The sequence below is a fragment of the Mycteria americana genome, chromosome 10 (assembly GCF_035582795.1).
Source record: "Mycteria americana isolate JAX WOST 10 ecotype Jacksonville Zoo and Gardens chromosome 10, USCA_MyAme_1.0, whole genome shotgun sequence".
NCBI lineage: Eukaryota > Metazoa > Chordata > Aves > Ciconiiformes > Ciconiidae > Mycteria > Mycteria americana.
The window spans coordinates 5600010-5624062 of NC_134374.1; the positions used below are offsets into that span (position 1 = coordinate 5600010).

At 47.9% G+C, this 24053-nt stretch overlaps 2 protein-coding genes across 9 annotated transcripts in view; both read right to left on the bottom strand.

Annotated features, from left to right (window-relative positions):
- Positions 1 to 1512: 1512 nt before the first annotated feature.
- NKRF (NFKB repressing factor) lies at positions 1513 to 11039 on the bottom strand. The gene is made up of 3 exons (XM_075513342.1): positions 10623 to 11039; positions 6823 to 6944; positions 1513 to 4455 (listed from the first exon to the last, which is right to left on the bottom strand). Exons 1-3 carry the CDS (start codon positions 10814 to 10816, stop codon positions 2468 to 2470), a joined length of 2304 nt encoding a protein of 767 aa, XP_075369457.1. The 5' UTR covers positions 10817 to 11039; the 3' UTR covers positions 1513 to 2467.
- Positions 11040 to 12309: 1270 nt separating this feature from the next.
- Positions 12310 to 24053, bottom strand: part of SEPTIN6 (septin 6) — a 31966-nt gene continuing 20222 nt past the window's right edge. The window contains exons 6-11 of one of the 8 annotated variants that reach the window (XM_075513352.1): positions 21721 to 21817; positions 21287 to 21455; positions 20640 to 20772; positions 19775 to 19965; positions 17738 to 17781; positions 12310 to 12828 (exon numbers count right to left, since the gene is read on the bottom strand). In XM_075513352.1, the coding sequence (XP_075369467.1) occupies positions 17778 to 17781; positions 19775 to 19965; positions 20640 to 20772; positions 21287 to 21455; positions 21721 to 21817 (594 nt within the window). In that variant the 3' untranslated portion in view covers positions 12310 to 12828; positions 17738 to 17777. Of the gene's footprint in view, positions 14311 to 14365; positions 15464 to 17737; positions 17782 to 19774; positions 19966 to 20639; positions 20773 to 21286; positions 21456 to 21720; positions 21818 to 24053 lie in introns of those variants that run through there. The other 7 variants (XM_075513351.1, XM_075513349.1, XM_075513348.1 and 4 more) reach the window with 7 other exon arrangements.

Consider the following 24053-nt stretch of genomic DNA (forward strand, 5'->3'; position numbering starts at 1 on the left):
ACCATTTCTGCAACCTATTGCAAGCAGAACCCTTTCTGAATGGCCCAAGTCATTTTAATGTCACAGAAGCCCTCATATCAGTCCTTCCGTTTTTGTATTTGTCTTGCTAGTCACAAAAAAAAAAAGAAAAAGGAGGGCATGGACTCTTGAGGCAGCCAGAAACAAGAGCAGCACAGAGCTGGTGAAAAAACCCAACAACCCCAAACCCCCTCACCTTTACAGCCCTCCGAGATAAGGCCTTTGTCCACTAACTGAATTTTAAACCACATACTGGCTCTCCAGAAAGCTTACGGCTGTATAACCACACTGGAGCTGGAGAGGCTGGCAATTCCTTAGCTCAAACAGATAACTAACTTGACAGGAAGGCAACAGACAGGTCCCACACGGAGGTACTGCACTTGCAAAGATGGGTGGCTGAGTGTCACAGCCGCTACCCAGGACAGGAGAAGCATCGCCCTGCACAGACTCGCTCTAGATGGCTGCCCCTGTTGAGATACCATTACGTTTAGCCAGCACCCCCCCACCAAGAGAGGCATTTTTCATCCCGAATACCGCAGTGGTGCTCTTGCTGCCTCTCGGCATCACCAAGCTTTGAAGCCCTGCTGCGGATCCAAGTTAGGGAGGGGGAGCCGCACTCCTGCTTGCAGGAGGATCTGCCTAGAAAGTACCAGGTTTCTTCCACTCCTACATCACCATCTGCCAGAGCCCAGCCTTCTTGAGAGCAGAAATCAGAAGGCAAGAGAGAGAGGGAATAATGCACACAAAAAAACCCAAACAACAAAACCAAAAACCCAACATACTTTCAGAATTAACTGCCAGATTATTTTTCTACAGAGAGCAGCAGCATGTTTTTATCTCAGAAGTCCAAGCTAGCAGAAGCTGTGCTGCAGCCTTCCAGGCAAACGGAGGACGGAATGCTTGCTCTCTTCTTCCTGAGCGAGTCTCACCTGCCAGGGCAGCCTCTTCCTTTTCACACTGTGGGGATGAAAATGCCTCTAACTGCACATCACCAGGATATTCTGCTGCATCAGTAGAGGTCAGCATTACCCTCTCCTCAGCGCTGAGAGTACTTAAAAAGAAAACAGAACAGGAGGTGGGGAAAAAAAAAAGCTACAGGATGATGTAAAAAGACAGAGAGGCAAATATAGGCAGCAGAAAAACCAAAAACCATAGCTGAGACACAAGGCAACAGGAGAACAGACAAAAAAAATACTTCATTGGGATTGGCTTTGCGCTGAAGAATCATCAGCGTGCCCTACCGGTGACAGAAAAAACCCAGCGTCTCCAGGCACATCTCACTCTTGGCTCTTCCAAGGTCAATTCCTAACCTCTATGTCTTCCAAGCATGAAGCAAGCGTTCCTCCAAGGCTCACAAAGCACCATGTCCTGCAGTACGGCCGGCGGAACGGCACAGGCGGAGGTCGGACTCTGCTTTCCCGGCAAGGAGAGAAGCGCTCCAGCCTCCCAGCAGCATGTGCCAGTCCTGGAGAGACGCCGCACTCAGGCCACTCGTCAGAGCAACATCAGGCAGTTTACTTGTGAAAGACATACACAAGCACAGGTACAGTAATGGAGCAGAGAAACAATTAGGCACAGATTTGATTTTGCTCAGGATTAAAGAGCTTATATTCAAAGTAAAAAAATAAGTTATATAACAGTCCCCACAAGCTACACGAGCATCTTTGAGCGTGGGCTCTGCGTTTACCTCCCATTTTTATATTTCACACTTCACCATGGTATTTGCACATGCCACGCAGCGCTCCAAGGTAGAAATGCACTGGAATTATCCGAGTCCGACACACTGACGATTAAGGTGCATTCAGTAATTCTCAGTATGAGAGACTCAAGGTAGAAATCTATGAATAAAACTGTACTGTTAAACTGGCTAAGGCAATCTCTCCACATACATACACAGCAGATACAGCGCAAGGTCTTGGCTATTTCTCAAGAATAAATGCAGTTTTCACACTCCTTTTTTTTGTACAAAGTGTGACAAATCCTGTTTTTTTCCAGAAATAAAACTTTTATTTTTATTGTCATTAATACCAACTTTACATACAGGTTTATTCTCCCAGACTGCATTTCCTTTGCTTTTTATTTTTTTTATTTTTTTTAAAAAAAAAAGGCATTTTTTTTCCTTCCTTGGTGAAGAAGAATAGGGGAACTATAATTTTAAATGATGTCAAATTCCTTCTTATTGGACATGTGTTTTTGCTATTACAAAACTATTAAAATGTGAAGGAACAAGTAATATCAAAGACACATACATTAACAGCACTACTGCTTTTGGGTTGTGCTAATGAACAGAACTTGGTCAGTTCTAAATGTCTAACAACATTTTAGAAATTATATTAACGAAGTAAAAGACTTTAACGTTAATATAACCCACAACAAGAAAAATGCAGCATCTCTGTCTTTAATCAAATATCTGGGAAGCTCAGTCTCCGGTAAAATGGGACACCAAACCTCATTTTGCTTGAGGCATAATAAGCTCGTAATGCCCAACCTGGCCTTCTTGCTTCAGCTGGTCTAACAGATCTTCCTTGCGCCGCTTCCTGCTTACCACCAAGTATCTGTTGTGCCCCTGCCCGTGAGATTTACTTTTAAGACCATATTTTTGGGCGATCTGATGTATCTGCTTCCGCTCATCCATGGTCAGTTCTCTAGAGAAAGTCAAGTCAATGTGACTTTCTGAGCGTGCATAGTTTCGAATGATCTCTTCAATATCTCTTTTAGCGATTTTGTTCACCCTTTCTACATCAAGCCCAAGTCCTTCCCTTTTAAACTGCTCCTTCACTGAAATAGGCTCTCTAATTCCTTCACCATCTTTCCCTAGGCCACCGCCTGTCCAGCCCATCTTTCTCAAAATTTGATTCCCAATGTTGTCTTCTTTGATCTTCTGTTTGAAAGCCTCTTCTGCTGATCGACCCCGAATCTCATTTCTGGAGATGACGTCTTCAACGGTGCCTTTCTTCAGGTTATTAACAACAGTTGGCTGAGTCTTTTTGAGGATTTTCACGGCTTCCTCTGCTGCCTCATGCTTGACAGATTTCTTCACTCCAACTGCTTCTGCAATGAATTCATCTTCAAGCAGCACCTTGCATTTCCATCGCATGCCAGTCATCCTTTCAAAGACGTACTCCACCGTCATCTTGTTGAACTGGGCAGTGTCGTTCAGCGTGCACACTGGATTATTGGAGTTCTCGTAAACTACGAGGTCCTTCAGGTCCTTCTTCCTTCCGGAGCCCCGCGACGAGCAGCCCACTTTCTGAACCTGGGTCACTTTGATGGCTGCTATATTTGACTGCATCTTCTGCAGAATTTTCAATGCCTCCTCAGCTGCTGCATGCTTGCTGGTCTTTTTAGTGCCAAATCCTTCAGCTAGGCAGTGATCTTGGAGATATACCTGACAACGCCACGAGCGGTTGGGCATCAATTCATATTTATATTCAACAGACATTTTGTTATATGAGGCAGAATTGTTAAGTATTCCTATTGCGTCACTGGCATTCTCTGTGAGGACAAAACTAGTCCAGTGTTTGTTGGTATTAGTGGAACCTTTCACGGATTCAGTACCAGGCTGCATTGGGACACAGTCCCTGTTGGCAACTACAAACTCCTCGTGAGGTTTGAGAGCAGGAGGGAAATCTGGGCGACTCACACCCGCCTCGCACACCACCAAGTCCTCATGATAGATGTGCTTGAACTTCCGCTGAACAACTCTAACTTCCACAGACTTCTTCAGCAGCTTGACTGCCAGCTCCGCAGCTCGATCCCTGGATCCGTTTTTGCTGCCGGCATAACCGGTGGTCAGGTAGACATTCTGACATCGCACTTCACAAGCGAAGCCATCTGTTAGGAGCTTCTTGCTCTTGGGGAGGTCAGCAGGGGCGATTTCTTTCAGAGGAACATAAATATATTCAGGATTTGTCTTGCATGCCTGAATTGAACGTGTCAGAAGATACGTATAGTTAATTTTATCAGTCCCAGTGTTTGCATCTGGGTTAGCAAGATTTTTCCAGATAGCTGCTGACAGTTTCTCAATAAAACTCTGCTTCAGCATTATAGCTGACGGAGGGAAAGTCTCTGATGCACACTGGACAGTTGAAGGAGAAACAGAAACCTGCAACACGCTGCTTGTGGTAGAGTCCATACTATTCACAGCCTTCTTGGCTGCTGCTGCCTCGCCTGCAAAGCCAAACCCAGCCGAGTTAGAGAGCTGGGGATCCGCCTCCCGTGCACTCGCAAAAGAATTTGTACAGTTTTCAGCTGGCTGCGCTATACTGTTTGTATTTGCCTCCTGGTTCACCTCCTGCATTTGGTTGTCCAGAGGATCTTCCTTCTTGTCATCCTTCTCAGCACTGGTGACAAAGTGTATGGGCTCAAAACGTGGTCGCACCCGGAACCTGGGGACCATCTTTTTGGGCGGCTCAGAAATCTCTTCTGGCTCTGGGCCTATGGGGTGGAGAAAATGACAAGGTTACCAACACGTGCTATGACAGGGAGACAATATTTTCACAGAGTGATCTCCAGGAGGAGCCTGCAGGCTCCGAACACAGGATTCCCACTTCTTAGCCACAAACCAAAAGGTTTCCTTCCAAAGACATTCACAACTGATCAAATAAGACCATTCATTCTTGTGCAGGTCACTACAGTGGTATTTCCAGCTCCACAAGTACCATCAAAAATCTCTACATATTTAGTTACATGGATTTTAGGTCTGAATCTGAAAGGGTTATCAAGCATTGGAACAGGCTGCCCAGGGAAGTGGTTGAGTCGCCATCCCTGGAAGCATTTAAAAGACGTTTGGATGAGGTGCTTAGGGACATGGTGTAGTGGTGGTCTTGGTAGTGTTAGGTTTATGGTTGGACTTGATGATCTTAAAGGTCTTTTCCAAGCTAAATGATTCTGTGGTTCTGCGAATCACTCACTCTGCCCCCCAGCGTTGCCCACTGAACCCATCCAGTCATTTCTGAAGTTAATCCATTCAAAGCTACTAAAACCAGTAAAAACTATGGCCAGTAAGACAGAACACCAGAGCGGTACTAGAGCCTCAGCTCTGACTCTGCCACAGGGTTGCAGGATGATCTCAGATAAACTACTTTATCTTCAAGTCTCCTCATTTGATGGAGGAACACAGTGATACTGAACCCTCCTTTCCAAAACATGCAGGGCTGTTAATGACAGTGTTAACAGAAGCATATTTTCTGTAAATATAACTGCCCTTGGCTAAAGGACACCAAACATGGAGAAATCTGCCCCAGACTCAGGCAACAGCTGCAGTGGCTGGGGGGGGGCCATTACACATTACTGGTAGACCTCGTTTCTTAACCAGAAGAAATGCAGATGAACCAGAATATTCTGATATGCACAGCTACCGCAGAAAATGAGAATCAAATAGCTGATAAGCAAGTATGTTAAATCTAAAAGATGGTTATACCAGACTTCTCCTGTGAAAGATTTAGCCCCCACATGCTGAAGTGGTACATGTGTGTAATTTCATCAGAGGAGCAAAAGGCCACCTCAGCGCCTTGGAATGAGCTGCCTAATCCAATGCCAATGTGTGCAACTGTAATATAGGTCAGGCAACACGTCTGTCTAGACATCACGCTACCATAGCATGTTTATCATAGCCTAGTTCATGGCAGATGAAAAAAACACTTCGCATACAGCATAAATAGGCCTTCATACTTAAACCAGGTGACAAAGCTCTTACACATGCGTTAAATCTGTTTTGTGTTTTGTCAGTTTTGATGAATTATGGCAAGGTTTACATTTCTTGCTCAGTTTGGTATTTTGATGATTGCACTGCAGCAGCACCTAAAGGCTCTCACCAGCAGAACAGCTCTTTATGCTGTCTGTGTAACATGCAATAGAGAACCCTTCCCCTCAGAGCTGCTGCCTGAGAGACAGACAAAACATGGGAGAAAAGTAGTATTTTTCTCAGTTTTGCAGCTGGCTCATGGAAGCACAGAAAGATTGCTGGGTGTCAAAGGGAGGAAACTTTGGCAGAGCTAAGGATTATATTCAAGCCTAGAGGAGTCCTGTGCTGTCTGACCATTTGTGTTTTAAACAACCAAACTACCGACTGACGCTGGCTCACAAAACAAGAGCCTGCCTGCTTGCATCCACGACCTGCACCTGCACACATGAACAATTCCCCCACCACTCTCTCTGGAGAGAGGGCAGGGAGCTCTGAAGGTGCTGGAGAGGAGCTGGCGGACGGAGCCACTGAACTGCCAGCCCTCTCTGCCTGCTGCGTTTCCTCCACTGGAAAAGCTACAGCTGGAACATCAATCCCTGAGACCATGGGACTGGGCTGACATATGCAGGACTCTTCCAGGCCCAGTAGGGAGACAAAGAAAATAAATTAACCCACCACCACCCAATGCTCCAGGCAGGTCATAACTCAAAATCAATAAGCTGAACTCCACATCTCCATGCACATGTACAATCCCTTCTCAGGTCAGAACATCACCCCTCATCACAGCGAAGAAGGGCAGACAGATATTTAATTACATAGATTCAATTCCCTAATGCTATCACTAGGGAAAATCAATTACCTGGTAATTTCAACGAAAAATGATATTTTCTTAAGCAAAAAGAGAACTCTGCATGAATTATGTACACCCCACAACATGGTAGAGGAGGGGAAATGGCTGCAGTGTAGCAGAGTACATCATGGTCACTTCTCTTCAGTTTGCTGTGCTGGCTCTCTTGGAGGCAGCCCTGTGGCACACTGCTCTCCCCACGCTCCCACTAATGCCCACCAAACACGACAGGGAGGGGTGTCTCCTTGGACACACAGGCAGATATACTCACTGTCAGATGGAGAGCGGTATCTTTTTAGCTTCCTGCTAGGGACCAACTCATACGTCCTCATTTCCCCGATATCGATGCCTTCAGCCATCTTGAGAACCTTCTCCATGACCTGCAAGCCGTACCTGTGTGGATTCAACAGCAAACCACTTTAGAACTGGTCCCACAGTGGCAACACACACACATGCACACACAAGCTTTTGTTATGCAAAACAAGAACTAAAGCTGCCTGAGACATAGTACCTGGTGCAAGGGAGACTCTCCCCCTGATTTTGCCAGAGTATTAACATGGGACCTGACCACCGGCCTCATGCTGTAGCTAGTTCAGTGCTGGCAGACACCCTGCACACCAGCTAACAACCTACCTGGCTCTAAGTGAACCCACTTGTGAATAACAAACGATGCAGCCACCAAACTGACGGTGTTTTAAACTTAAATTTAAATATATTACCTGTCAAAATATAACATTTGGCAGAGCTACTAGGAACACTAAGAAACACAGGGGTGTGGAGAGGGAGGAGCCTCCGTGGGCATCACAGCAGCTTCAGCGAACTAAGCACAGGAGCGACTGACTGGCACTGAAGTCTCGTCTGGGTCAGCAGCCACAGACTGTACGTCACCAGTACTGCAATCACGGATGTCAGATGACAAAGGCACTGCTCAGCCTTTATCGACCACTCTTTAAAAAGCCATACTAATTTCTAGCTTGGTAGCTGTAACTGAAACGTTTTAAATCCCTGAGCCATGACAGAGGTGAGGTGGCTGTAACTGGCTCTGTGCAAACCCTGACCCTGCTGCAGCATGCACGCAGTTCCACACAGGCAGGACACACACTGTACAACCCCATCCCTCTTGGCCTTACATTCCTGACCATTTAAGTTTCCCATTGCTCGGGGGATCTGTCACATGTTTTCAAGCCATTTGCAGGGCTGAACCTGAACAAGAAAAAGGCCCCAAACCTTTCTAACCAAGGAGAACCTACAAACATGGCCTGAAACTAGCCTCTGACAGCTTCGCACTGTGGTTTAGAATGGACAAAAAGCAATCTTGCACCTGTCCCACGGTGTGCTCACCTTCAAACGTCAAAAAGCATCAGGTCACTGCCCACGGACAGGAGTCCACAACTGTCCCAACAGCCAGTGCTGCAATAACTTGCACCAGCTTTTAAATACTACTGTTCCAAGGGCTCTGAAAATCTACTCACTCTCCACTCAAGAAATGCCCTTCCTGTTCCTGATTTAGAGGGCCAGGCAGAAATTAGATCCATTTAAATTACTGGGCGAGAACTCTGAACACACACTACTGCGGTCCCTGCTTCACCTGCAGGTACCCAGCACAGCTCAGCCGCCAGCAGAGAGGCAGTGGAACCGAGCATGGGAAGAAAAGGCCCAAGAGGGATCAAAGGGAGGCAGACAGCGGCGATATCCTCATCCTCCTGCAGCCAGACCGGAGAGGGGTGGGAATTGCTATTCCTCTCTCTGGCTTACAGGGAGAAGAGTACACTGCCTGTGATGGGAACATGAAGGACGATGCCCTTTTCCAGCATGGCACAAGAACACCGTTAGATGTGACACACTGTGTCACTCTTCTTCACAAAGGATGGAGATGTTTGGGGCTCAGATTTCTTCCCCCGGGGAAGATCAACCAGTCGCAACATGTGTTTGTCTAACCTGGCCTTAGAAATCTCAAGTTGTGGAGACTGCACGTGGAGGGAGAGGAATCCAATGCCTCACGAAAGTCTCCCTGGTGTGACTTAAATGTGTTACCTCTGATCCTGATCCCAGCAGCTCTGGAGCATAATGCTTTCCTCCCCCTCCCATCCATTTTGCAACCACCCTTAACATATCTGAGAACACATGCATCTTCTCTCATCCACCCCTAAACTAAATGAATCCTGTTACTTAACTCCTTCCTCACAGACCATGTTTTCTAAGCCTTCTGGACATTCTCCAGATCATCCCCCACCAGAACACTCCCTCAGGTGTCATCAGCAAAGACTCTGATTTGTATTTACTCTGACAAACAGGTTGCCTTCAGCTAGCAAGTGATCAACATTAAAAAAAAAAAACAAAACACCAAAACCACCAAAACCCACCAAACCAAAAACCAGCCAACAAACTTGTAACACCAAAAATCCCCCAAACTTTGAAGTTATTCACTTGACACGGCAACAACAGCTCTTCCCAAGCAGCAAAAGGCAGTTCCAGAGAAAGCTGTGGGTCCCCTCCCTTCCTCAGACAACTCTAAGTAAAGCTGCCAATCGCTCTTTAACAGCGCAGCGTGTTCACCATGCCCGTGCGGTGTGTTCATGTTCGTGCACCACACAAGCTTTGGGGAAACATCCTCACTGATAATGGCTCTGCATTGCATCATGCCTAAATCTATTGCTCATGTCTCCCCTCAGAGCTGCAGGTAGAGATGTTCATCAGGGAAAGCATGTACACTTACAGGCTTAAACTGCATCATTTTTTAGGATTTTAGATCTTGCCACACTTGCTTCACTCCCGTTATCAGCACCCCATAACCATATTATTGCACTGATTCCCAAAAGCACTCTCACAAAGGTGGCCCTGCACTAACACACCACACAAACACTTAAGATGAGCTAGTGGACCAAAGAGACTATGTCTTAAAAAGATATGTTCAATTTTAACACACTACTCCAGCTTTAGAATTTGAAGATCTTCTAAAGCTATGCACAATTTTGGTGCTTGCAGAGCAGAATAGTTTAATAGTTAGACCAGAAAGAAGTAAGAAAACATGCAGATCTACATTTAAAGATGTTGACTTGGCTCTGTACAAATGACACAAAATATTCCCCAACAAGGCTTTGGGACAGTAACATTAATAAAAGGCAAACTATATGCCCTTCACTGTTTACAAGCTCCTCTGTCACTGCACAATTGGCTGAAGTTAGTCATTAAGCAGCTGGTTCTGTCTTTAAAGCCTTATGTCCAGTTAAAAATAATCACATCATCAAAAGTGTCAGTCGGGAGGTGGGTGATGTCTCTGCAGATCTTCACAACCTTGCTAGTTACGGTATGGTGGTTTCTGCACGTTAACAGTAATCCTGATGAAGGGAAACCTCTTCCATTCACTGGGCCTAGTTCTCTCAGAAAAACTGAGCTTTAAGGGGATTGCGTAGGCTGCTTTATGCTTAGAGGGACACTTTCTTCTCTATTAAATTACAAAGCACAGCACCACATGCTTAACGAGTCCTCAGGGGTGGGACATCGAGAAGTACCTTCAAAACATATACACACTTTTTCAGCAGCTTGCTCCCCTCCACATACAAATACATGCGTATTCAGGCGAGGAAAACTGTCCGGGAACCGAAGTTCTCCTGCACCAGCCCGTCCGTCCCAGCTCTTCTGGGGTTACCTCTTAAAAGGCAGCTAGGGCCGAGATTCAGCCGAGCAGCACCGGCCGCGACGGCAGCCCGAGCTCCTTCTCCCCGCCCGGCGCCGGCCCGGCCCCGCTCCAGACGGCGGCTTCAAGCTCCTACCCCGGCTCCCGCCAGCAGACCGGGCCGCCTCCGCGGTGCCTCGGCCGCCCCGAGGCCTCGGGGGGACCCTCCTGACGCCGGCTGCACGCCGGGACACCCACGCCTGACAGCGAGCGCCAGGCCCCGGCAGGCAGCGGGGTCGAGCGGCCGGGACCCGCCACGGCCACCCCGGGCGGCCGCCTCAGGGCCCGGGCCCTCCTCAGGGCCTCCCCCAGGCCCAACGTTGCGAGCCCCCCCCCCCGCCCCGCCCCGCCCCGCGGCGGCAGCCTGGTGCCGGGGGTGCCCCGCCGGGCCTCACCTGCAGCCCATGAAGACGTGGTTGGTCCAGAGGACGGAGAGCGAGAGGAGCTGGTCGATGGCGGCGCCGGGGTAGCCGTGGAGGTGGCGGAGGATGAAGCGGCGGCGCAGCCCCCATTGCCGCTCGGTCTCGTTGTACTGCCGCCACTGCTCCAGCACCGACTCGGGCACCTGCTCCGGCTCTGGCGGCGGCATGGCGGGCAGCGGCTCGACGGACGACCCCGCGTCGCCGAGGGGCCGTCCCCGCCGGTGGGCGCCGAGCCGCCGGGCACAGCCGGGCACGGCGGCGGAAGCGGCCCGGGAGTGCCGGCGGGGACCAGGCCCCACGTGCGGACCAGGCCGCGGCTCGCCGCAGGCCGCCGGGGAGCGCCGGCACGGCCCGGCCTCGGCCCCGCCGGTGCGGTGCCGGTGCCGGTGCCGGTGCCGGTGCCGGTGCCGGTGCCGGTGCCGGTGCGGCGAGAGCTCGCCCTGCCCTGCCCTCCCCCCCCCCCGCGCCGCTCTCTCCCCTCGCTCGCGCGGAGCGGAGCGGCCCGGCCGGCGCCGCGTCACGTGACCCCCCCGTCACGAGCGCGCGAGACGCCGCGAGAAACCGCCGCCACTGCCGGCCGGCCGCCTCGGCTCCCCGGCGCCCCCTGGCGGCGGCGGCGGGCGCGGCGGGGCGGGGCGGGGCGGGGCGCAGCCGAGGTCTCCGGGAAAGGCCGGGGCGGGGAGAGCGGCTGGCGGGCACCCGTGCCCGCGGGACCGGCTCTGGGCGCCGCCCCAGCAGCTCCTCCCCGCCGGGCACCGGCTCGGAGGAGCCCGAGGCCTTCCCCCTCCCCCCCCCCCCCTCACCGAGGGCCCAGGGGTCTCTCCGCGGGGCTCGCCCCGGGCCAGGCCTTCCCCGGACGCTCGCCGAGCACAGGCAGCGCACCGCTGGGCCCAGAGCCGCGGTCAGCGGGGCGGGCGGCTCTGCTCGCAGGGTGGCGGTGCCGCCCCGGCCGGCGGAGCAGCGCCGGGAGGGGGAGACGGGCCGGGGGGGAGGCTTCTGCCCGAGAGGCAGGGAAGCCCGCCGCCAGAACGGCCCGCCCGGCCTACACCCGTTGGTTTGCTCTTGTCGGTGACCATCGTGCGACTCGCCAGGCCCAGCGCCCGGCCGGCCCCAGCGGGGCTCGCCTTGTGCGAGTTCCTCCCGCCAGGCCGCCTCAGCAGCAAAGACGACAGCGCACGTGCAGGCTTTCATATTTTTTATTTAAAATGTACACTAAAGTTAGAAAGGTATCAGGCTAAACAGTGCTGGTTCTCCAACGTTTGTCGTGTAAATATACAAGTCGGTGCAGTTCTCGCGCACTTCTATTTGTAAAAAGGAAACCAAACCAGGAGGGGAGAGAAGATGGCAGCTGGGACAAGCATGCAGCGAGCAGGCCAGGGCAGGGCGGAGGAGCGAGAAGTGCGAGGGCTGGCTCCAGCACGCCCCAAGGGCGCTGCACCCTTCCCACGGGGCAGCTGGATGGATCACTACTATTACTATACCAGCGGCCAAGTCACTATGTATCGCCTCTCCCTCCCCATACTGCTAACTTTTCTCTAACTTTAAAGAACAAGAGGAGATGTAGTTAGGAAAAAAAGAAAGTACCACTCGACCCACGTCCACCAGCCGATGGAGCTTGTTTAATAAGGTGGTGAGACGCAGGAGGACACCAATGCAAACACACAGTTCTTCTTACTTTATTTCTTTGTTAAAATTAAATATTTCGTGGCTGCCAACAGAGCAAATTGCACCATGTTTATATTTCCTTTGACTCTGAACACACAGTTTCCAAAACCAATCAAACAACCGAATATTGAAAATATTCCTTGGGCTTCACACCTCGTGGAAGCCCATGACATTTATATTATTAAAGACAAAATTAGAAAAAAAATATGCCCATAACAATGTTTGAAAATGTATTCGCTACATCGTTAGTCCAAACATCACATTTCTGTTGCTCTTCAAAATTCCAGGTAAACAATCAGTTCCCCTGTATTACCCTGTCTTGTCACACAAATTACAAGACATTTCAATTTTAGATACCATGCAAGTCAGTAAAAGAGCTTCTTTCCAAGACACTAACACTGAAGATTTGTGTCCCCCCCCCCCCCTCCCCAGACATAAGACCCTTAAACTCTTCTAGAAGTGGCAGTCTTCTCCCTCAGACCCAGTGCAGCTGGCGAAGACAGATTAAAAAAAGCTACAGAGAGAGAAAAGGGAAAAAAGAGAAAAAAACAGAAGATTAGCAAAAAAGAGAAAGACATTCAAAAAGCAGGAAAAAGAGATGCAACATGAAAACAGCGGACAGAGGAGAGATGGAACCTCCTTGTGGTACCTCAGGTACTTCAAGGAAATCACACAAGTAAAAACCTTTTTTCTTTAAAGTCTTTTAAAAGACTTTACGTAACTTGAAATAACATTCTAATAAGGCAAATGGTCAGGAAGAACAGCCAGTGACCTGCAGTATGGTAAAAAAAAAAAGCCACATTAAATGGTTCTTTTAGCAGATAATCTAGAAATCATTGACAGACTGATACTGACCAGTTTGGGGAGCAGGCCGACATTCGACAGTAGAGGAAGAAGTAACTACTCAAATTATTTTAACTTGCTTAAAAAAAAAAAAAAAAAACACAACACAAAACAGTTAAAGACTTCTATGGGAAATAAAATTGTATTTATGGTGAAACAGAATACCTGAGAAAATACACTGCAATCAAGAGTTTTAATTGCCTTGATTGCTGGAAACGGAGGCCAGACTGTCGTTCGATCTGGGTTACTGCATAAGGTTTGCTGCTGCTGCAAGCAGCCAGCCAGAGTAACACGTTATATGCAGAAACTGTTTGTGAGGCTTTAGCATCATCCAGGCTACCTTTCTACTAAAATTCTCAGCAGCAGCTGGCGCTGAAACCAGCATTACCTATCACGGCTAGGTCTGAGGTGTACTTGTTTTCCAAAAACCCAGGATTTGCAGGGTTTTTGTTGAAACTATTTGGCAGCACGCATCCTGATCTTTCAGCAGGGTCAGGACGTGTGGATTCACCCACATACAGAGAACTTAGCCTGCGCACAGTGTGACTGAAGGATCAGGGTCACAACAAGCAAGTCTGAAATGGAAATGAGGATTACATGCTAGTCTTCAGGTAGCATGAATTAGCAAAAGAAAAAATAAAAGCAAATAAAAAAAGATAGATGATGTCATGAAAATGACACCAAGTATAAAGAGAAAAGAGCTTTTTATCTCTCAACTACGCGATAATTAAACTAAGGTGGTGTTGTCATTTTAACGTCACCAATAAATACATTTAAACTGCATTGTTATTTTGCCAGCAAAAATAACTCACAGAACTTATTTCCAAATCCCTTATTTATCTGGGTGGAGAGGGACCAGGAGAAAGGGGAATCCATTAATTGTAGGGAAAAAAAACCTGTAGGATTTAAAGTTGCAGCATCCAAAACCTTGTTAGGACTAATTTTACATTGTTTAATAAAAGCAATAACCACCAGTACATAGTAAAGACAGAATCACAATGAGGACATAGGACAGAGCAAGGGTAACACCATGGAAAGGTCACAGCTGAAATGCTGTCACGTTTTATTAGACCCTCCGATTTAACAAGTAAATGAAGGTCCATTCCAGCCCATTGTATTCAGGGGTTATTACTCAGTACAGAGCCATGGGTTACTGTAAAAGAAGGGCAAAGAAAACAAAAAACAAAAGAAGTAAATGTTAACCAGAATTCACTGTCTGATGAAGTCTTTATTTAAAAACAAAACTCATCCAGAAATACACAGAGAAGACACCTGCAGGCAAACCACAGTTGCACTTGGCCAGGTGAACTCCTGGCCCCAGTGAGCAAAACACCCTCCTTTTTAGTGCAAATCTTGCAGTAAAACAAGGCTTTTGCTGAATAGAAAATACGAGAAGCAACCTGCCAGCATCTGTACACTTCTAAACAGATGCCAAATAAAAAAAATAAAGGTAATACTTTTTGCATTAAAACCAGAAATTGTTGGAATCACTGAGAAGAAAGTCGAAGACACATCGTCTTTCTTCACAAACACTGATATGTACAGCAAGGTGACCAGCCTTCCCTGAGATTGGATCCAGGATGTGCATCCAGGCCAGCACACTGAGAGGGAGACAAGGCAAGAGATCCTTCGTGACCCCTGCAGCATTCAGAGAACACTTAGTTGCAAACCGTGGATCCAAGTTTGAGAATCCCCCAAGCCCGGGGACTAGAGGTTTGGACTCAGGCCCACGCCTGTGAGGATGTCAAGTTTTGCAAAAAGTCCTTTAAAATTACTTGAGTCACACATGGCAGTGCAGGGGGGTAACGAGGGGTTAGATACAGCAAATTAAAAAGGGGAGAGGGCAGCCAGTCTCTTGAGACAGCACGTCCCATCCCACGGCAGCATCGGGTTGCATTCACAGCGGTCCCACGATAGGTGCTAAATGCACACCCCCAAGCAGCCGCGCTCTCTTACCATGCAGCCCTCGCACAAAATGGAGGGAGAGACAAAAAGCCGAGCAACTGAGAAGAGGGGACACTAGCCCTACAAGCGCTCGGCAGCCTGCTACTGCCCAAAGGGGAAGAGGTATCAGCAATGAGCATCTCTTGCCAGTTCCACGTAGGCTGTTGCTGAGTTCTTCACAAGAACAACCATAACCCAGAACAGCCAGGGGTGTGGACTCTTGCTTAAAACAAAATGGTGAGCGCAGGAAGGGAGCAATGAGTAAAGGTGAGCAAACAGGCACAATGGCATAGCTGCGTGTTAACCGAATGTGGGGGCATTCGCTTCTGGTGTGAAGGGAAAGGTTCTACAGGAAACCCGAACTGAAAATGAAAGAAAAAGGCAGATTAATGGTTTTATGGATTAATGACAAAAACCAAAATAAGAATATAAATGTTTCCTAACACACACACACACACACAAAAGAAATGTTGCTAAGTGTTAATAAGGTTTAATTTGATTACAAAACATGCTTTATGCAGACACACACATGCATACACACACGTGCATACACGCACACAGACTCAGCAGTGGGATGAACCAAATCTATTTTCTAAAACAATCCTTCCACAGTTTTGCGAGCTACAGGACGCATCAACTGCGACTTGTTTGTATCCTTGCAAAACAGTGGAGCCCTGCAATACTTTATGGATCAATATGGAGAGTATTTTTCTGAATTCTGGAAAAGTACCATATATACATATTTAATTTAGCAAGGACAAATGACCATTGAAAAAGGCACTGTCTGCATTTGTATAGTGGGAACAAAGAACTTAATTTGATTCAAAGCCCGGCACACAACAGTGTACAGTTATGAGGACTGCCAAAAGCAATCCAAAACCAACAAAAATCAGTAATGTTCACTCTAACTGCACTTTAGCCGTGCCTTTGTACTCAGCACTGGAATGAACACTGTTATTCTTTTAGCTTTTTTTTCCACATTCAGAGCCTGATAAGCAGAGGATTGTTCTTTTCATTGTTTTACAGTTACCGTTGGCAGCAGAGACATTCATTCAACCGGACTGCTCAAGACGACTGCAAGCTCCAGTTTGAGTCAGTGCAAGACCCTTCTGAAGCTCTTCTGTTAAGTGGAACATCCCATTGAAATTAAATTCAAATGCCTCTCACTTCCAGCGTAATGTTTACTGGCTTTTCCATTTCCCTTGGTGGGGCTAAGAGGGAAGGAATCCTGGAATCGGCTTTTCCCTATTTAAGGGCAGACCGTAAGTTAGTTTGGACTGTATCCCAGAGAGGATGTAAACCCTGGCTTTGTCTGCAGGGAAGGATGGACTCGAGGCTGAGTTTTTAGGGTGTTTTATAGTTAAGTGCTGCTGTTCCAACAGGTCCGTTCTCCGAGAGACCTGTGCACCTCAGCCTGGGGTGCTGTCACCCTTGCCTTGGATAATAAATATTGCTGCTCTGTCAAGAAGGAAGACATTCCTGTGGGAGCTTTCTTTTTCCTCTCACCAGAGAATCAACATCAAATTAAAAAGGCTCAATTAAACACACTCAGCCTAGCTGTAAGCAGACCAGTGTCATTAGCAGTTTAACTAATAACCCTAAGGAGGATGCTGCTCTCCTGCCAGGCAGGTGCATTTATTACGCATCTTTGTTTAAATGAGCATTCATTTTACAATAGATGCTGGCACTTCACACTGCGGACACTTGCTTATGGCAAGGTTTGTTAACCCTTTCAGGCAACCTTATCTGTTCCACAAGCCTGCCCATGACTAAGGCAGAGACACTCTGCACAGAGTCACAGCAACTGGAGCAAGCAGACTCACAGTGTAACACCACTGACAGGGCTCTGCTCCAGTGGGAACTATCTTTAAAGCCTTCATTATCTGCTAAACGCTCAGCCCACCATCTCTTGTGGCTTTGGACAATCAACTATAATCGGTCAGCAGGTGAATACTGGTTTGGTTACTCAGCAGTAGCTTCTTCAACACACCCTCATACATACACACACACTCACACGCACGCAGTTTGGTGACTCTCTGGTGCTTTGGGACAAAGGAAAGCTCTAGGTTTGTCAGATTTTACCATCTATTAGTATGTGAAGGGGGGGATAGAAACTAGTCACATCTACCTTCACCTGCACTGTGACCACAAGTTAACACTACAACTTGGAGGGGTGGGAGGGAAGGAGGAGAAAGGGAAAAGACATTTTCATGGCTAGCTGGGTTCTGTCATCGGCACCATATCTCCATAGCAATTGTTGCCATAGTATCGACATGGCCTACGTGATTAAAGAATATAATTTATTTCTAAGGGAGATGGAATAAAGAAAACGGAGCCAACAAAGTCCTGGGAAGGTTTAAAAGGAAGAGGACCTAATCCTTATTTTTCTACATCTCATGTCCTAATACTGAGTCTCTCTAAAGATTCTGCAAAGTAAAATGCAAAGACAAACTTTATTGCATCCTTTTTCTACAACTGCATATGTAGAGAGAGACTGGTAGAGCATGTATAGTAAGGGTGAAAGCAGAGAAAGACAGAGATAATACTTATAGGCTTCTTGGTCTTGCACAGGGTCTGATTTTTTAGGAACTGTAACTGATCCCACTGTGAGGTCTGTATTAGTTAATGACGCTTACCAGGACAATGTGCCTCATGCACCATGCAGCCAAACAGCAGCTAACTGTAAAACAGCATACATGTAAGAGCTAATAATGATGATAAAGATGTAACAACAACACAAAAAAAAAAAACACCAAGTCATGATTAGTGCAAATTACAGAGCTTGGGTTTAAGAGAGTCACTTGTGAAAGAAAAAGGCTAGTGTACTGCCAGCCACTAGTAAACAAATAAAATTAAGCTACAGCTTGTGAAATTCATGGACTGTTAGAGGTATTTATGATCTAAATACTGAAATGAATTATTAAGGACAATTGGAGAAGTTACAGAGTAAAGAAAGCAGCACCATTTCTAACACAGCTATTTTCCTGGAGGAGAGAGAGGCCTCCTAGTATCTTCCCAAGCCTTACTCAAGCACTGACCTATCTCTTTTCATGGAGTTTTCTGTGCCTTTCCGTGTCCTTAACTGACAAGGATGGTACCCATGCTTTTCCATATGAATGTGCTTGGTGTCAAGGAGCCCTTCTGAGATCAGAACTGCTTCTAGAACAAGAGCGTGACTTGGGCCACAGCAACTAATTGCTCATACTACAGGGCATGTCGTCTCCCTTCTCTGCATTCCTGACCCTGACTGATCTCAGGGCTGAAGTCTGCAGTCCTCAGTGTGCACATGTCTGAGGGCTCTAAGCGTGAAAGAACTCAGTTGTGTATTCCTCACACAGTCCAGGCTGGGGAGAGAAGTCTGTCCCCAGTCAGTCTCAGGCTCTTCAGTATGAAAAGACATTAAAAACCCCCTGAAGGTAATTCAAAAGACCAAATTGAAATACGCAGTGGAAAAAGGAACGGACAAGCGAGAAAAGGGCAGGAGCACTAATTGCTCATCGCAAAAGAATGTTGACGTTGAAGCAGCTCCAGCTCAAAACTAAAAAGACTAAACCAGGATCTCATTCTGGTTATTGGGTTTTTCCTCTCCTGTCTCATTTGATTCCAAGCTTAACAGTCAAGGGCTATTTTCCCTGACAAATAGTCCTGTCAGCTCTTGGGGCATGTGCCATATTGTTCATATTAACAGCACTTCTCCATGTACTTAAGACTGCATAGCGCAGGCAAGATTTACTCTGGATTTGCCCCAGGGATGTGCAGAGAGGGGATTATGGCAGTGGTATAGAAACCAGACCCTTGTTTATCTGCATACCGCTCTTTGTGCACATGCTAAGGTGGCACAGGACCCTGTTTTGGGAAACGTACCACGGTGAGAAAAAAAGCAACTGCTCATTGCTAGGTGAACCGGGAGGACTGTTTCAGCTGTACAGCTGGTTGCTCTTGAGCAACTGCAGAGCATTAGGAGCCTGGCACGGACACTGCAGACAGCCCAGATCACAGGACCCTGACGAGGGGCTGAATCCTGTCACACCAGTCCCTGGCATGGGGAACCCCTGCTAAAGCCATGCAGGATCTCTCACTGTTTCTGTGGAGGGCAAAAAGCTGATTTAGGGCTGGAGAGACTACTACCACTAACAAGGAGCTATGACCTGTCCCCTCATTTTGCAGCCTTAAATTTTGCAGATTCCAGAATTCAAGACTATTAGTCTCCCCGAATAATTTCCACAGTATAAGCTTTTCCCCAATCTAAACAAATAAGACCCTGAGACAGGACACGCTCCTCTCTGGGGGTAGCAGGACATCCCTGCTACCCACAGCCTAGCCTTGGCAGCCAATATTGTTCCACTTATTACAGGCACTGACAGACCAAGGGAGGAGCAGGGAATCTCGGGGAATAAAAACAAGTTCATCCTCTCCCATGCTGTCAGCAAGCAATGAGGGAGGTTAGCACTGCTCCCTGCTCTTCAGGAGGTTAGCACTGCTCCCTGCTCTTCAGGATGACAGCTAAAGGTAAAATGCTTCCAGCTGCTGCTCAGCCTTACTAGGGATTAAACCTGGCTGCAAACCTTCCCCTGATAAGGACTGGCTAGGTTGGGAGAGAGATATGAACACCCAGAAAAATGGTAAAGGAGGACCATTACCAAAAAGCAAATACCACTGGGTTAGCAACTTACTTTTTTCTTTCCTTATCTCTTTTAAGAGTTTGCGATCCTCCAGCCTGCTGAGCCTGAGATTGGAGCAATTCAGCTGCTGTCTTCCTTTGTTTAAATGCATTTACTTCATCATCCAGAGACTTCTTCTTATCCTCTAGCTTCTTTTTTTCATCCTGATGTAACTTCTTCAGGCGATCAAACTTTTCGTGCAGCTAGAGGGAAAGGAGAGAGGTGAGGAGGACCCAGCACTAACACATATTCTGTTCACAAGAAAAGAGAAAGATGGAAGGATCCCATGAGATCTGAGCCTGCAAGTCTCCGTTGGTCTCTACATGACTTCTAGCTCCCTGAGTTGACACTGTGTAGACAAAGGGCAGGGAACAGTCTCCTTCCACAACAGCTTACAAACCAGGCAGTGTTCTAGCGATGCAACAGTGCACAGACTAACAATAGAGGATTGGGAGAGTATAATCGTAAAAAAAATTGAATCCATTTACAGGGGTCTCCGCCTTATTCCTCTTTAAAGGTCAGTAAATTAATGGATTTTTCACAACGCTAAGAAGTTGTATGGGTATATTTTTTATATAACAGGCTTATATCAGGGGCTGTTTTTCTCCTTGAATTTTGCCACACTGCAACTCTCCATCAGAATCAAGACTATGGCACTTTCATGGTGCAGTTAAGTTGTACACTTAGAAGCACTGTGATCTGGTTTTGTCCTACAGGATGAACACCTTAATGTCCCCATGATCCCAAGTTAAACTTTAGACTTCTTGATACAAAAGTCCTAAACCACACTCTGCAGAAAGTGCTTTGGCAGCAGCTACCTACTTGGGAGCGGATCTATCACTCACAACCGTGAAAAGACAAGTACTGCAGTCTTCACCTCTTTTTCAGCCTCCTTCAGCTCCGCTTCTTTTTCCTTGACCCTCTGGACAAACATTTGCCTCATTGCCTCTTCCTTTTTCTGCAGTTCCCCCAGAAACTCATTTCTTTTGGCTTCGTAAGTTTCTTGTAAGCTAAAAAGAAAGGAAGAAAGTCCAGTGCCATGACTTGGGACAAACTCTGCTTCCCCTGAGGCTCTGAAATCAGGCTCTCACCATGAATATTGCTTGCCCACAGCACATTTGCCACTCACCCACCCACCCACGTGTGCCCAAGGTCTTCTTTATCCAACTGCTTCTGAGGTGTGTAAGCTATTGCACTCTTCTGTACGTTGAATGTTGGGCAATTCAAAGAGACTAGCTGGCAACAAACACTAGTTCAGAGGGACACTGCTGTATCTCTGCAGCACAGACATTTCTACTCCTATACTTGCAGTTTTAACAGTCAATCCTGCACACACTCTCTGTGTTTTCACCTTCTCTCACTCAGTCAGCACCTTTGCTGAAGTCTGGATTTATCTGACCTGGCAGGTTTTCTTGCTGCATTGCTTCTTTACATGCTCTCTCAAGGACACACACATACACACACACATGCAGCGCATCCAACAATGCCTCTCTCGAGCTCTCCTGTCTCCTCCAGGGCTCCCACCTGAAGGGTTTGCTGTCTGGATCGGTGTCCTTGAAACCCATCTCTTCCAGTTTACATCGCCGGTACAGCTCATAGTGGCGTGTGTGGGTCTGTTCGCGAAGGTCTTCCATGTTCACACGGATCAGCATCTCCCGCAGCTTCACAAAGTCGCAGTGAGCCTCACTCTCCACTGTAAGAAGACATGATAAGGAGTAAGATGGGGGCAGAAAAAAGGTCTCTTCCCACATTACCCACCTGTCTACTCCTCCAACAGGTTAAACAGCCCTTCTGAGCGGAGAAAACTGTCACTGTAGGCCTGACACATGGATTTAACAAAGGATGATCCCCAGGGAGATACTAAAGTCCAGCAGGCCCTTGCTCCTCTTATGAGAGCCCACTGCCTCCTGGCAGAAGTGTCACCATTCATGCCTTGAAAATCCCAGGGCTGAACTTACCCTGCACTGTGCCCCAGGGGTACTGACGAGCTTTCATCATTTTGTTTCCTATTTTCAGCTCCTCTGTGCTCCCGATCACTGCAAACGGCAAGTGGGCCTGGAACACATTATATGATACCCATGTTAGTCCCTCTCAACTCTGGCTGACTTGCCAGCACACAGAGATTAGCACAGCCACTGAGCAAGACAGTCATTATGTACACGCTAATCTCAGGGAGTCTAGTCACTGGCCACTAGCCCAAGACAAGGGGGGAAAAGGGAGGGTCCTTTTTGGAAACCTTGTTAGTGCTACCACTCTATATCCTCTACCTGGCTGATCCTCCTAGCCACAGGATCTCAGGTGAGATGAGCCAGTGCAAGACTAGCATCAGAATGACAGCTTGAACAACGTGCTGCGCGGCTCTGACTGCGGTGCTGTCCCAGGGGCTTGCCATGGCTGAGGAGAACATCTGCACAAGCACAGAAGCAATAAAAGAGGTCTTGGAGCCTTCTTGATTTTATTCCCCCCACCACTCCCTCAGCTCACACTGGAGCACAAGACAACTTGCTCTATCAGATCATGAGATCAAAGTCCCTCCTTCACCCCCAGAGTAACAGCTCTTTCCTCCCCACTTGCTTCAGCCCTGCTGAGGAAGCACTGAACACGTCCCTGCTCCAGGTCAGCCTCCGCATCCATGTGTGCCCTGAGGTCTGCCCCAGGCTGAGGTGGGAAGGACTCTGCATTCCCTGGGGCTGTGCTGAGCCTGCCCCGTGCTAACACTTCACAGTGCCTCACGCTTCCTGCGGCTGTGTTGGGGCTCACCCTCAGCACCCCTTCTCCCAAATCCTTTATCAAAACTGGTTCTGAGAAACCCAAAGGAGTGCCGAAGGCTTTCTAAAATCCTCATGATGTTGATGCTATACACAGCCACTGCTAGATGGCTGCACAGCTGGAGGACAAAGGAGGCCAAATCCAGGGATCACACCCATGAGGAAGGATCCTGGGGACAGCAGAGCAGAGCTGTACTGCTAGCTCAACTGTGCCTTGTTATGCTCTTCAAGCTGAGACACACACTCCACAGAGTATGGCTGTTACAAGTACCTGAAGGCTGACTAAGAACAAGAAGGATTTGCTTTTCAAAAACAAAAAATAGTCACTTCTTAGTAAGGAAGGTATTTTTTGCCTTCTGCAGAGAGGTTAAGAGAATCGCCCAGTGCAAGCTCAGCAGAATTGGAATAGAAACACTCCTGACACCTCTCTAGGCTCAGAAGACCTCACATTATACTCCCCTCATTCCCCAAACTCAGGCAGCCAAGAAAATCCCCCAGACATTGCTATCGTACTTTGCTGCATTTATCTGTTGTGCAATAAGTGAGATCTCTCCCCACCTCCGCTTGCTCCTGGGAACTATACTGCATTCTGCCAAGCTGCAAAGAAGTCAAGTGCAAGGTTTCAGCACTTAAAAATAAAGTTGCCAGCTCCCTGCACCCACCCCTTCTGCTGAGTTTTGTGCAGTGACATTTGTTAGCTAGAGCTTTTAAAGTGCGCTGAGTTCTGGGCAATTAAAAGGGCCCCAGGAAGCCAATTATATAGCAGATCTGTGACCCTGGATTGCTCTCAAGAGCAGGTAGTGAAGTTTTCATTCCACAGGTTATCTGAAAACTTGGACAAGTTCATGACAGCTGGTACAAGCAAAAGGTTTCAGAGATGACGTTTTCTGCTTTCAGAGTGTGGCTCGTACAGTCAAGCTCCAAATACAGCAAAACTGCCTGCAAGCACTCACAAAGGTGGGCTCTTCAGCTTTTATTCCTTGGCCTCCCAGCTCTCGCATGGGACACACGGAGAGTAAGTGGGGCTGGTGGTCAGCCTGATGGGGCCATCCTGGGCCATGCAGAGGCTCTGTGCACCAGGGCCTCCTGGGTCACTCTCCATGCCGAGTTACCTTTGCCATCACGCTGATGCGCTAGCACCTGGAGGGACGCAGGCCAGCACGGAGCTGTGCCTGCTCTGTGCAGGGTAAGTTCCCTGCAGGAGAGGCCAAGCAGCAAAAAATCAAAGCGGTCTCCTGGGTTGAAAGAATCTGATTTTCAGCAGAAGACTGTCTAGTCGCAAAGGGCAGGGGATACAAAACACTGGAGGGGAAGGAAACAAAGCTGTCTCAACTGAACAGCCTCCATACTGCAACATGAGGGGAACTCCCCTAGCCAGCTTTCAAAGGAATAACTTGCCACCTCATTTCTACAAGCTGTAGTTTTTCCTGCCTTCAAGACAGACCACACACAAGCAGCAGCACTATCCACAAACACTTCTGCACATGGGGTCAAGAAGAATCGTCAGTGGTCCCTGCGGAGCA

Coding starts and splice junctions, on each gene's coding strand:
- NKRF (XM_075513342.1), bottom strand. CDS start 10,816: ATGCCGCCGCCAGAGCCGGAGCAGGTGCCCGAGTCGGTGCTGGAGCAG. Junction 6,945..10,622: donor CACGTCTTCATGGGCTGCAG/GTGAGGCCCGGC, acceptor GAATCCACACAG/GTACGGCTTGCAGGTCATGG. Junction 4,456..6,822: donor ATACCGCTCTCCATCTGACA/GTGAGTATATCT, acceptor TCCACCCCATAG/GCCCAGAGCCAGAAGAGATT.